This window comes from Morchella sextelata (assembly GCF_020137385.1).
Source record: "Morchella sextelata strain SCLS chromosome Unknown scls_20, whole genome shotgun sequence".
Taxonomy (NCBI): Eukaryota; Fungi; Ascomycota; class Pezizomycetes; order Pezizales; family Morchellaceae; genus Morchella; species Morchella sextelata.
The window spans coordinates 1,310,528-1,323,055 of NW_025408635.1; the positions used below are offsets into that span (position 1 = coordinate 1,310,528).

A 12,528-nucleotide genomic window follows, 5' to 3' on the forward strand; every position below is an offset into this window, starting at 1 on the left:
AAAGGCAGAAGGCTCCTATCCACTGTTTCGATATGTGTTGTAAAAAAAAGGAAAGCGAAGTTGAAGTTGAAGTTGAGATCTCAAATTATTTACAGGTCTATATTTTCATAATACCACAGCGAAGAGGGGGCCAGGCGGGGGGGCAACCCGAGTAAAATATCTAGGCTTCTGAAACACAGTTATCGATCTGACAGGTGACGTGTATTGAAATGTTATCGTCATACTGTAGATACCCGGGAAGAAAGGTCCTCGGCCTCATCTTTTCAATACTATTTGCAGGTGGTAAGATTTGAAATTCAATATGAGTGAAAGAATATATAAGAATTAAAAACCTACGTGGCCCAGTAACAAAATAAAAGTAACAAATAGTATCAAATATATAGCTCTATCTTAAAACTCTCGGCGTTTTAGAATCCTCCCCCTTTTCTGTTTATCCCGCCGGGATGCCGATCAGCTTTTGATACCATGGCGTGACGCACCGTGCACCCCTAGCTGACGACTCAATAAACTAACTACCCCTCTAAGCTTCGCTCAGCGTGTACGAGAAGAATTCCCGATAGATAGGCCATGGATACCCCGAGCTGCAATACTCAGCTAGAAGGGACCACATCTGGCGTTCTATGCAGAAACAGCTAAGGCAGAAGTTTTTCATAAACGTGCGGCTGTGCACGTAAACTTTTGATTGTGTGTGCGCAACCAATCGCCGAATTTTACATGCAAGCTCGGAACTAGCCGGACCAATCATGTCTCCGGATTGCGGCAACGCTCAGCTGCGCACTTGCGACCCTCATAATGACACTCGCTATGAGTTCTCAAACTTTGACAAAGTTCACTTTGAAAAAGCATAGAGGACCGATCGATCGGCTAAGGAGTGATATCAGAAATTACGGCCTCTTCAGCCTTCTGAATTTTTGTTTTTGTTCGGTGCCAACATAGCGTCCTGGATGTTCAAAATTCAACTGTTCATGATTCTGTATCAGCTTTGCGAACAGAAAATGCGTGATGGTAGTTGCGCTCCGTAAACCAAATAGCCCCGGTGCTATGTAGAGTACTATAAACTCCTAACATACACCATTAGAAAGTTAACACAAATAATTCATGATACAACGCATATTCCGAGACGTAGGGGCCTCACAAGCACCTAACAGTCAATAAAGTCTTTCTATTTCAGGTCCTAACAAGAGCGTTATGACGTAATGGCCATTAGTTCGTTGCCATAATTTATTGGACCAAGTTCATCAATTATCACTCGCCCGTTTTATGTAAATGCGGGGGAGACTATCCTTGCAGGCTGCCATTGCTGGTGGAAAGTAACGCACCTGCTGGGGTGTAGTAGCTGAGTAAGTAAATGTAAGTATACAGATATTTAATTGTAATTTATAAGAGGTACCTATATTGCTAGACGCCCCCAACTCACGCCAACAGGGATCGCTCTTGACAGGCCAAAGCTGCAGGGCCAGGGGCGTCCGCCGACAGGGCTGAATATCCAAGAACGCGAGAGACCCATTACACCAATAGTGACAGGTCCGCCCTCACCTCCAATCGTCTCTCTCTACCCACAATCACATGCAGCATGACCCGCTTTTCCCAACAGGTTTTTCCCCACTTCATTTTCGAGAGGCTTTCCGCACGTTCATTGCGATCGCGTCGATAGCCGTATGTTGAAGAACCCGCAATTACCTAGCTCAGTATTCATAGGGCCCGGAATTATTGAACAAATTAGGTATTTGCCTGTACTACAGCCATACAAGAACTTCGTTCCTGCCTGCCACGTCTTAGAAGCACAAAGCTCTTCTCGCCGGCCGTAAGTGCGGATGTTCTCTGGGTCCATTCCATCTCCAGAGCTTGATTTTTCGGTAGACTATCGCTGATTTGAGTGGTTACCTCGACCCAGAAGAGCAGTCTCAGAAAGAAGAAAGTGAAGGGAGAAACAAAGTCAGGCACAGAAGGTGAGAAGACTAGATGAGATGACGTTTCGATGAGACTGGTGGTTGACAGTTGATGTAGTGGTTGACAGCTAGGGGCAGACATGTAGCGATGTCTCTCCACACCTAACTATAATATACATATACTAGGCTCGTCCCCAACCCCTCTACCTCCATGCTTCTGGTGAGCAGCTTGCTGCTAAGTAGGGGATGGGTACGAGACTATACATATACATACATGTACCTAAGCCTTTATCGTGCATGGTTCGCCTGCTCTGGCCGGTAAAAACTTCCTCGTAGAGATATATATGAACCACTCAGGAAGCACGTGACGTCCTAACGGGAAGTAGCAGTTTTTGCTCTGTCGGCCAATCTAAGTTGAGAATTCTGAGACCATACTTATATGGTCATACATTTGGGCAAACCATGTCTGCTCAATCTCTATAGGACTGGAGATAAGCAGATAAGAATTAGTAACTACATACACGCACAATCATACATGGTGAAAGATGGTGAAAGAAGCACTAAACCGGGAAATAGTTCACTCATGACATCGTTCTGCATACATGTATACACATATATCTGAAACGAAGACTTGAAATCACGAGGAGTAATTGGTTACTTTATCTGCCCTGCATATCGGATTCGCCAGGAACAAATTGAGATTGACTTTTTGTAGCCATCACCGAGGGTGCTGTCTATATGGTGTAGCCGTTGCATCTTTACTTTTACGCTTCATTCGATCGATCTGCCACGCGGAGGAACCATAATTTACAAACATTAGTTATGTATGCTGCACCTGACTCGAGAATTCGGTAATAAGCGAATAGGTAGGCTACACGACTCTATTATTAACCAGGGTAAGGGAAAGCACGCACAGGGGTCACAAAGGTGGTGGTTAAGGGCCGTCGGGAGTGGGAGACGAGTAACGTTAGAATTAAAAATAGATGGCCATGGCGATGTGGAACGAAAGTCTTTGCACCCTAGATCTTGGGGCTGGAAGCCCTCAGAGTCGTTGACAAAGAGATACACATCATTGGGGAAAGATAGACCACTCGGCAGGTCGCTTCTTGACTTTTAGAAATCAAACAAGGCTTTATATACTCAGGGGTATGGAGAAGATATCCCCCACCTGGCTCGTATGTGGGGAGCGCACTTATGAAACTTCGTCAATTTTTAGACTTTGGAATTTCTATGGCACGGGTCTCTCGGTGATCTGGGACACGCATTATGCAAATGCAAAAGCGAGGTATCTCCAGGAGTATCCAAATTTCTAATTGCCCGACCTTGCAGCTTAGACCTGCAGAACTCGTCTTGTACCAGGTACGTGCGTAAACCCTATCCAGACGTCGGAACACCATGGGAAACAGAATAGTTTTACCTCAATACTAATGCCAAAATTTCCTAGTAACATCATCGGGTTTCCGTTATCCCGTTAATGTTCTTATGTTTCAACCCGGGGCACCGCATTATCCTCATCTCCCCGTTTGGCCATCTCACCATCTCTCACAATCTCTCTTGATGAGCATCATTGATTCGTTTGTGTCTATATATCTGATACATCCGATGTTGTGGTTTGCCCAAGTGGTTCGACACGGGCAAATTCGCCCAATCTTGGCATTGGTCCTGTTGGCCAATTAAGGTGCATGGTTCCATGGTGGTGGCTCACCAAGCAACAAGTGAGGAATTTATGGCCGCTGTACATGTGGCGACGGGATGAAGGGGCGATTAATTAATATTGCAAATCGTTAACAAAATTAGAGTCAGGGGAGGAAAATCTTCGCCACTCTGGACTATAAGTTTGCAAGACTTTCTTCCGTCGTTTCTTCACCAAGTTTCCCGACGCCAGTATATCTGGCAGCAGTCACTAAGAAGCCACTGGCTATCAGCCATTACCAGCTCCATGAACAAGGCGTCCAAAATATATTGCGCCGGTAGTCTAGGTGCACGTGTGGAGCCAGCTGTCACGAATTACGATCATCGAAGAGCCTCTTATCTTGGCTCCGTGAAAGGACGTTCGAATCCAGGTATGGGAAAGGGAGTGTCTAAAGAATGAGGATCAGCTTAGGGAACGGGGTAAGTTCTGTTTTGCTGGTTTTCATCGGCTAGTTAGTCTATATTCACCATTGATCCAGGCTCGCCATTAGAGTGTGTTAGTGAGTCCCTGTAATCCATTATTCGGCCATATTTCTTCCACGTAAAATGATGCGGCGCACATAGCTTATACAGCAGAAATATGGCCGAGAAATGGCCAAAATATGGGGACTAAAACACTCAATTGAACCGGAAAGGATTGTACCTGCTTGATCAACCATTCAATGAGGAACCCGCTAATGGTATAGTAATCAGTTTTATGATTATATTGAAATCTATTTGACAAAAACACCGAATATATATGAAATCGCTGCAGCTATAACGCCAAACTTTTGGGCCTTCCTATCCAGATACCAGCCTGTCCAACTCAAAATCCCACAAACTCCCACAGATAAGACAAAAGAGAAATAAAAAGAGAGAGAGACAAAGTTTTTAAAATAAAGGCTCAAGGTCTCGTGAACCGGCATAAAAAAAAGAAAAACAGGAATTAAAGTAAACTAAAAACGAAAAAGAAAAAAGAAAGGTTCGAGCTTTGTTCCGGGGGGAGGCATTTTATCGACTCCTTAATTTTCAATTCAAATTCTTAGGGAAAGAGATTGTCGACCATAGCCAAGGCCAAGTAGTGGCGTGGTTGGGAAATATTTAGCTGACCACTCCCAAGATCCACGATGCATGAGACTCCATCCTCCAGATGAAACCTCTCAAGAGGAGAATACTGTCGCTGACTGTCGCGAGTCGATGGATCACAAGCTGGGATCCATCTAGGTACAGCGTCTTCGGAATTGGATGGGGATCGTAAATTATCAAATAGACCCGGAGTCAACTGACTTTGATTGCGATACTTCTTTTCCACTCGATAGGATGGGGAGCATCTCGAGCACTTGTGCGAGTTGAATTCGCAGCAACCCTTGGTCTTCGAAAAAGATGGCCGAGCCCGAGACGTTTTCTTGGTAGTATTCTGTGGTTGATCCTCTCTCACGGTATCGCGACAGTATGAAGGGCTTGCGTCTGTAGGCAAGAGGTTGGATGATTGTCTTATGGGAGCCTTGTTATGAATTAAGTCAGTAATAGTTTCATTGATGGCACGGGAAAAGACGCACTGTATCCACATCCATACTGTTTGTGTCCGGTCTTTGGCAGGGGCGAGAGCAACTGCTGGCACAGGTCAGCAAGCAGGAAACGTGGTAATTGTGGCAATGTTATCAAAAGAAAAGCAAACTGGGCCGGAGATTCGAAAGTACCTTCTAATCTCAAGGGTAACACGTCTGGCTGCAGATGGTGTGGCTGAGTGAGGGTGTTCAGTCATGTTGGAGGGGGAGGGACGCTTGTGAAATAGAAATAAAGGATATGGTGAGTCCTCGCGGTTATAGGCCGGAGGGTATAAATATTTCGTTGTAGGAAGCTTAACCAGATATGAGCACTGACGATTGCGAATTTGTTTTAGATGATAGTCGTAGCTTGGAATGAAGAGATTCAAGTATGGCTAGCGTAACAGGGACTATACTGTGTGGTTAGAGTGGGGGAGCGAGAACTCAAAGGGGATATGTGGTCTTTTATTTATAAGAGGGGTTCTCAACCTTTTGACCATTGGTAGTACGTACCTAGACATAGGGGAATATACGGCGAGCGGGCACCACACACCCTCAGCAATCGGGGAGCCCCAGACAATGACGGATGTCGTTTTGAGCTGCGCTTGTCCGCCTCGTGCTCAGACGAAGGCACCATTTCAGTGGATTGACCTAACATGCAAGCCCGCACAGCAATTCTATCACAAGATATGTGAATGCTCCCTCATTGGACTTGACTTTGTGCAGACACTGGACACTCCAAGTCTCGACATGCACATGGTGGCGGCCATGCTGGTGGGAAGAAATTCTACCTGCAGTATGTAAATATGTATGATGTCTTTGGCCAGCACCGTCAGCAGGCGGACTCCTCTGTTTGTAGATGTGAATGTAGTACCAAGTACTCCTTATTCCTCTAAGGAGAAACACCCGATCGATCTTGTTAGAGATTATTGAAGACCGGTAACTAAATCCAGTTTCAGACAACGAACAGAATAACAGTTAAGCTCGAGAATGTGCCGTATACGGCAAAAGCGCGCGGGGGAGGAGGGGGAGTAAGGACGGCGTATGTACTAGAGCTATGGTGGTGGTGGGTGGGTGGGCAAGCCGATGGACCCCGCTATACAGTAGCCCCTACATGACCTATTCTATCGGCACTTGATCAGTCCTCATCTAAGCTGTCGAGCCAGGCAGAAGGACAGGTGAAGACGGACACGAAACGTACGTACGCATCATCGGGTGTAAATGCAAGGCAGAAAAGAATCCGAACGGATTGCAATATTGGCCGACATCGTTGCTGCCCTCTTACAATACTTGTGGTGCTACTCAAGCTGTAGGTTCTAGGCTCGGATGGCTGATCATGAGCTATTTGGCAGAGTTGAGACAGTGGACAGCTAGCTGACTGGGGAGTGTCGGTGGATGCAGTTAAAGGGTTTTGCGATGCCCAAGAACATATAGTCGAGGCGATTAGGATAAACAAATGCAACGGATGATATTGATACCGAGCAGGGCGAAATTAGAAGAGCAGCAGATATTTCGGAATGGCCAAGACGTGGTTGAGGAATACATGTATGTAGAAATACTACTTTTCACCTCTCCAATTTATACATTAATTGGGACAATTGCATTGACAGAGCGGGGTAATATCGTCTACGGTCTACTTGGCTACGGATAAATAGAAGACGTGCGGTATCACTCCGAGTCGTCAAAGACGGCACAAAACAAAGCAAAAACAAAAAAAGTAAGGAGTGGAAAATGATGTATCTCAAATGATACAGAATTCAGCGGTGAACATCCGTAACTATGTATCAATTGTTTTCAGTGAGAGACTGGCGAAATTGTCCTTGACCAAATTTTAGAGAAAGATAAGTACATGTACTTGTATCAGTGGAAGAACAATATATGCTAAGTTTCATGAGATAGAAGCATACCTATACCGCCATATATACCGGTTAAATAGCATGCAGCGTCACTAGCTAGCTCAAGGCAACAATCACTGCAAGCTTAAGATCATTGGTGCCCACCTCATGCTCCATCTACACACATCATTCTAGCTAGATTACATGTATGTGTTTATCTCCCCTGGATTCCAGAATTTCAAGTTGAGCCGTCGGTCCCGAGATCTTGTCTCCGTTCATGATCAGCACCCCATTTGGTACCTACATGTACATACATGTAGGTACGTAGAGTATCTCATCTGTCCACCCCCTGCAGACATGTACTACTAGTGACCTTCCTTTATTTTCCGACCTTCACTGCGGGTGTGAAGTTACATATGTGACGCCCATGATCGAACAGAATGCATATCTACACGTCAAGGCAGAAAACGGCGGACAGGCATAGCCACAACTCGAATTTTCCTCTTGTCACTCTCTGCGACCCACTTCTCACGGTGTGTACGATGTTTCGTGGTACGCTTATCTACTGCGCACGTAACAACATGTACTTCTACGAGTAGCTGGCCATGGTTCGCGCGCCGCTACGACTACTATGCTCACGGGTTTCTGCGCACAAAACTTGTTCCGACTTTAGCTTCCTGGATGACTGCAGAAGGAGTTGAGACAAATCCCAGACGTTAGTTTCACCTTGGATATATGCCCTCCCATTGAGAACTTTGTTTCCAACGTCTCAGCGTCATCATCACCATCAGCGAGAAAAAAAAAAAGGAAGAAAGAAAAAGAAATCCTGTTTTTTTTTTTGCCTTTTTTTTTACTTTCACTGCGGGGTGCAGCCCTAATTAACATTAATTTGCAATCTAGAAGCACTAGAGTACCCCGCCCGATCTGAGAACTATCAGCCCACAGATCTAGAACCACTTCGAATCCGTTCTCGTTCGTGTGAATTTGACTCGGTCTCTGCCTTGCCCATCAGGTGTCTACACCCCCCAGCAATACAGATAGCACTTCTAGAATTAACTATACTTAAACTCGCGAACTGTAGCTATAGTAGTATTGGATTTAATCAAAATTATGTAGCCACTAAAGGCGGTATCTAAGGCTGATCTCAGTTTCTGAGTCGACCAACCACCGGAGGAAAAATCATAACCATGTAGTACAGAGAATATAATCTGGAAGTTCGTTTTCTGCAGCACACACTCTGAGTTGGACGATATCGCGGAAACTTCCGTATAATACAGAGCCACCTCGATTTATACATTCGAATTTCGAGAACCCCCGACAACGGATACAATCCAAGTGTCTTAAGGCGCCAGCAATGCATCGTCATGTAGGTAGTATATCTGTTTCTTCTACCCCTAGGCACGTTTTACGGGTGATACAGTACAGCTGTATGGTGCTTCTAAACTGAGAAGTTCTCGGTTTGTACTGTGCTGAAATAGATCTGTATGTGAACACCTACATAGCTCAGATAGTAAGCATAATCGATCAGTAGTCACAGTTTTAATATTCAATTGTACTCTTTCTACTCCCTGGTAATGTTAGATAAATATGTCGATGTTGCTCTGAAGTCTCACGAGAAGTCCAAGATACTAGCTAGTATGTACCTGCATAACATGGCATATATCGTGTTGTGTTATCTACCGACATAACTCCAGTCCGAAGGGCAGTTGACACGTCATACGTCAAAATCTACACCTTCGCAGCTGGTCTTAATAAGATTTTCCCGATATTTAATCTCCGTTTGTCCTGAAAATTTTCTCCCTGCAGCTCGATTGTAATCATGCAATGTTCTAGATGCGCATGCAAGGGCCTAGAAAAGCACAATTTTACAAAGGCTTTGTGCAATTGAATTTATCGTGTGTTGTTGAGGAATCAACAATGTGTTTCATTGCTTTCCTGGATTGTAATATTTGATAAGTTTAGTCAGATATTTGTTCATACCCGTCGGGTCTTCATGAGGCTGTGCAGGTTATCAGGATCGTGTTTAATTGGGTCGGGACGCGTGGTATCTGGCGAGAAAATATGTGGGCAGTGTTTCTAGCTTGGGAAACCGATCGTCGGTTCTGTTGTCTGTCACGCAGAATGTCATAATAAGGTCTCTTTTTTGTCTAGTGTGAAGCGGTGGCGTGACGGATATCGAATGAAGTATCAACGGGCCTTAGCCTGGTCCGAGGACTACACCTTGGGCGTGGCCCGAGCAGAGCTTTCACTCCGAGCGTGAACCCGGAATTATCTAAGAGCATCTTTGCCGAGTCCAGTAAATACCTTGGCTAATTCGACAAATACATTGGATCATGCACTTATTTCTTCTTTCAGCGAGCCAAGCTAGCTGCCATGCAATCTGTTCCTGGCCCGGCCTTCGGTTGGAGTGATTTGCATGCATGGCCCACGACTGTGGATTCAAAAAAAAAAGAAGAAAAAAGAAAAATACATGTGGACCATGATTGGCACATGTATCAGATCCATTCACTTTCGCTTTTTTTATGCAGGGTCTTAGGTATTCTGTACTCTACCTACTGACATGTACACTAGGTATGCATGTAGGTACGAGAGCTTCAAGGACGAAGGGACTGGTTGCGGCAGCGCTGGCAGGAATTGATAGAGTCGGTACCCTTTCCTCCTTGGTGATTGAGTTGATTGGGTTTTGTGTAAGCCTGTGCGAGGAAAGACTTATCAGCGGTTTTCCGTACGCGTGTGGAATGCACCGTACGGAATAGTCTAGAGACATTTTTTGTGTTCTGTATAAAATAATGCGAGAGATTTCGACAGGTATTCACTTTCAGCGATGTTAATTGCCATCTTTTGACTGGCAACATATACAAGTCATTCGTTCTCCGCGTGTAGATATTCCCCCATGAAGAAACTCGTATACGTATGAAAGCATAAAAGCTGTGTGATTTCGAAGACTTTAGCGGTACGCATATTTGCATGGCGCTTCCCGCGTACCGGTACTGAAAATCATTGTGGCGCGTACATGCACCAAAGTACACCTATAGCCTGAGTGATTAAGTATATACCCCATCTCACCGTGTGGGAATACCATCCTTCTTTAAGGTTTCCTGACGAGTGCTGTTATTAACGGCTTCTAATTTATTGATAACAAAAATTTCCGGAATTGATATGTTTAACCTTTGAGTTCGGATCCTACTTGTGTTACCTAGGTAGATTAGATATATAGTGGGAGCCGCGATATAAAAATGAGGAAATCGAGAACTCTTCGCAATTTACCGCAACTCACAAAGATCCGATATGAAAGCGCTGTGGCAGATCACTTTAGCCTGGCAATTTGCATTTCGTAACCACTAGGTAAAAGGATTAGAATCTACTAACCGTCCAAGAGATATTGGTTACTGCTTACGAGATTTGAGGTATCATGTACCTATGATATAACATGACCCTTAATATTCTTTACTACAGGTAAGCCGAACTCTTATGTCTTAAAACTTCAAATATCATACTTCTCGTTTCAATCACCACATACCTGAAAAGACTGGAAGTAATTAAATACGATTTATCTCTAGTTTCTCGAATTGGGTTATTCGGACCTTCCAAGTCCCTCTAAAACATCGTCTAGCTAGTCTGGTACCGTCGGGTCAGCCTTATTAATATACGCCCTCTTAAGTATTTATTTTTGCTGACATGTCTCTATACCCATAGGGACTGTGCAGATAAATTCGTGCCTGCAGAAAGCTGATGATATTCAAACGCCACACGCTCTCTTCGCCATTAAACAATCCAGTAAGAAGTCGTGTTATGAGACGCATCATAAATTTCAGATGATCTAGACCTAGGTGAGTCATGTAATGAAATATTATAAAATGATCAACCGGACTCACAGAAAACCAGACAGTTGATAATATGGCCGGAATATATGGACATAGTTCGTGTGGAGCCTTAATCTACTCCAGTTGGAATTCCGGGTATGTAGGACCTTGATCAAGAGCTAGAGGGCAGCAAGGACTTTCGATATTTAGCTTTAGCTGAGGCTTGATGAAGTGTCGGCAGATCTGATTTCAAACGTTTTCCAGCTGTTTGTATGGACTTTCTGTCTATCAGAGGAGGATATGCTTGTTGTTGTTGTTGTGGTCAATTCACCAACCATATTATAATTAGGAGGAGGATATGCTTAATTCTATTTCGCTCTCTAGCTCTGGATTGATTTGAAGTTGCTATCTGAGGGGTTCGTGGAAGATGGAAACCCCAATTAATTGTATTTGATGAGAGTTCATTTCAAGGGATCTCCGCAGAAGTTTTCTGGAGAATAGGAGTTATCTGATGACATGTCGTCATCGTATGTTAGTAGCATAGATAATCAGTCTAATCCTGTTATATAATAGTGTTGGCATGGTCTACTTAGCTTACCGGGCCAACGTCTTTTCGAAGCTAACTCGAGTTCAAGGTGTACTACATGTATCTCTCATGTACCATAGGTAGGAACGGAATAACAATGAGTACTCGATCTAGAGGAAGTTCCACGAGCTCGAGGTTGAGTAAAATTCGATTGCTTTTTCTCTCTCTATAATTCGATCTAGTATCGCACGGTGAAGATGTGCCGATCGACATAACATACATATAGTATATAACATGATGTACTAGTATTTTTGACCGGGGAAGCTAGATGTGTTGATTTTGAAAATCTACTTGATGATATTATCTTAGCGTATACCGATGCGCATATTTACATACACATGCGTGTACACCATACCATAATCCGGCAGAAATCCGAGTATACCTGCATCTAGCTGGTCCATGTACATACATGTACATTTTGACAGATCCCAGTGATTTCGTGATTCGAAGGCTGCAGAAACCTAGGCCTAGACTGGACATAGGAAGAAGAGTGCAAATGTGTTTAGTGAAACCACCGCGTCAAAAACATTCAATGTCGCCGGCCTTAAAGATGTATATATCAAGGCAGTACTAGTACGTACCTCGGTAGCTTATTGCATTTGTGTGCTGGCATGATGCGTAGCGAGGCTTGAGCCGTCTTCAAGGGGATGCCTACGTACTTAAATATATATGTGCTAGGATGGGATCGGGAGTTAACTTGATCACAACAGCAGTGCTACGCATACGTAAATTTGGTGAGATCTGATCATGGCTTCAAATCATATTCTTACAATTATGGCCATGGAATAACCATTCACGCAAGAAGAAACGAATACAGATAAAGCAAGGCTACTGTAGGACACAAAGTTGCGTAAGGGGTGTTTCTGGTTGAAAGCCTACCAATAATCCGAAAATTTCTTATCGTTGATCCGAGAAGTTTGGTACCGGCGACGGATTACTGTCCGGTCGGGATGTATTGTGTAGCACTGACTTAAGTACTTCCGAACATGTTTCATCATGAATGCGGCCACAGCTAATTGGTCTAGCTATATGTATGATTGAGATATTATAGAACTGTTCAATTGAGGTGATCATGATTATTGAGCATGTACTGCATATATATGATACCATTTTGGTTCTTGTGGTTGATGTATATAGGCACTACATGTATGCATCAAATTCGATCTTAGATCAAGAGCTCGGGCCTCATAGATCCAA

The 12,528-nt window shown here is 44.0% G+C and overlaps 1 protein-coding gene across 1 annotated transcript; it reads right to left on the reverse strand.

Moving 5' to 3' along the window:
• Positions 1-4,602: 4,602 nt before the first annotated feature.
• Positions 4,603-5,325, reverse strand: H6S33_006545 (uncharacterized protein; the record flags this gene model as incomplete). Its single annotated transcript, XM_044837906.1, has 3 exons — positions 4,603-5,064; positions 5,120-5,174; positions 5,261-5,325. 3 exons carry the CDS (start codon positions 5,323-5,325, stop codon positions 4,603-4,605), a joined length of 582 nt encoding a protein of 193 aa, XP_044690072.1.
• Positions 5,326-12,528: the final 7,203 nt, after the last annotated feature.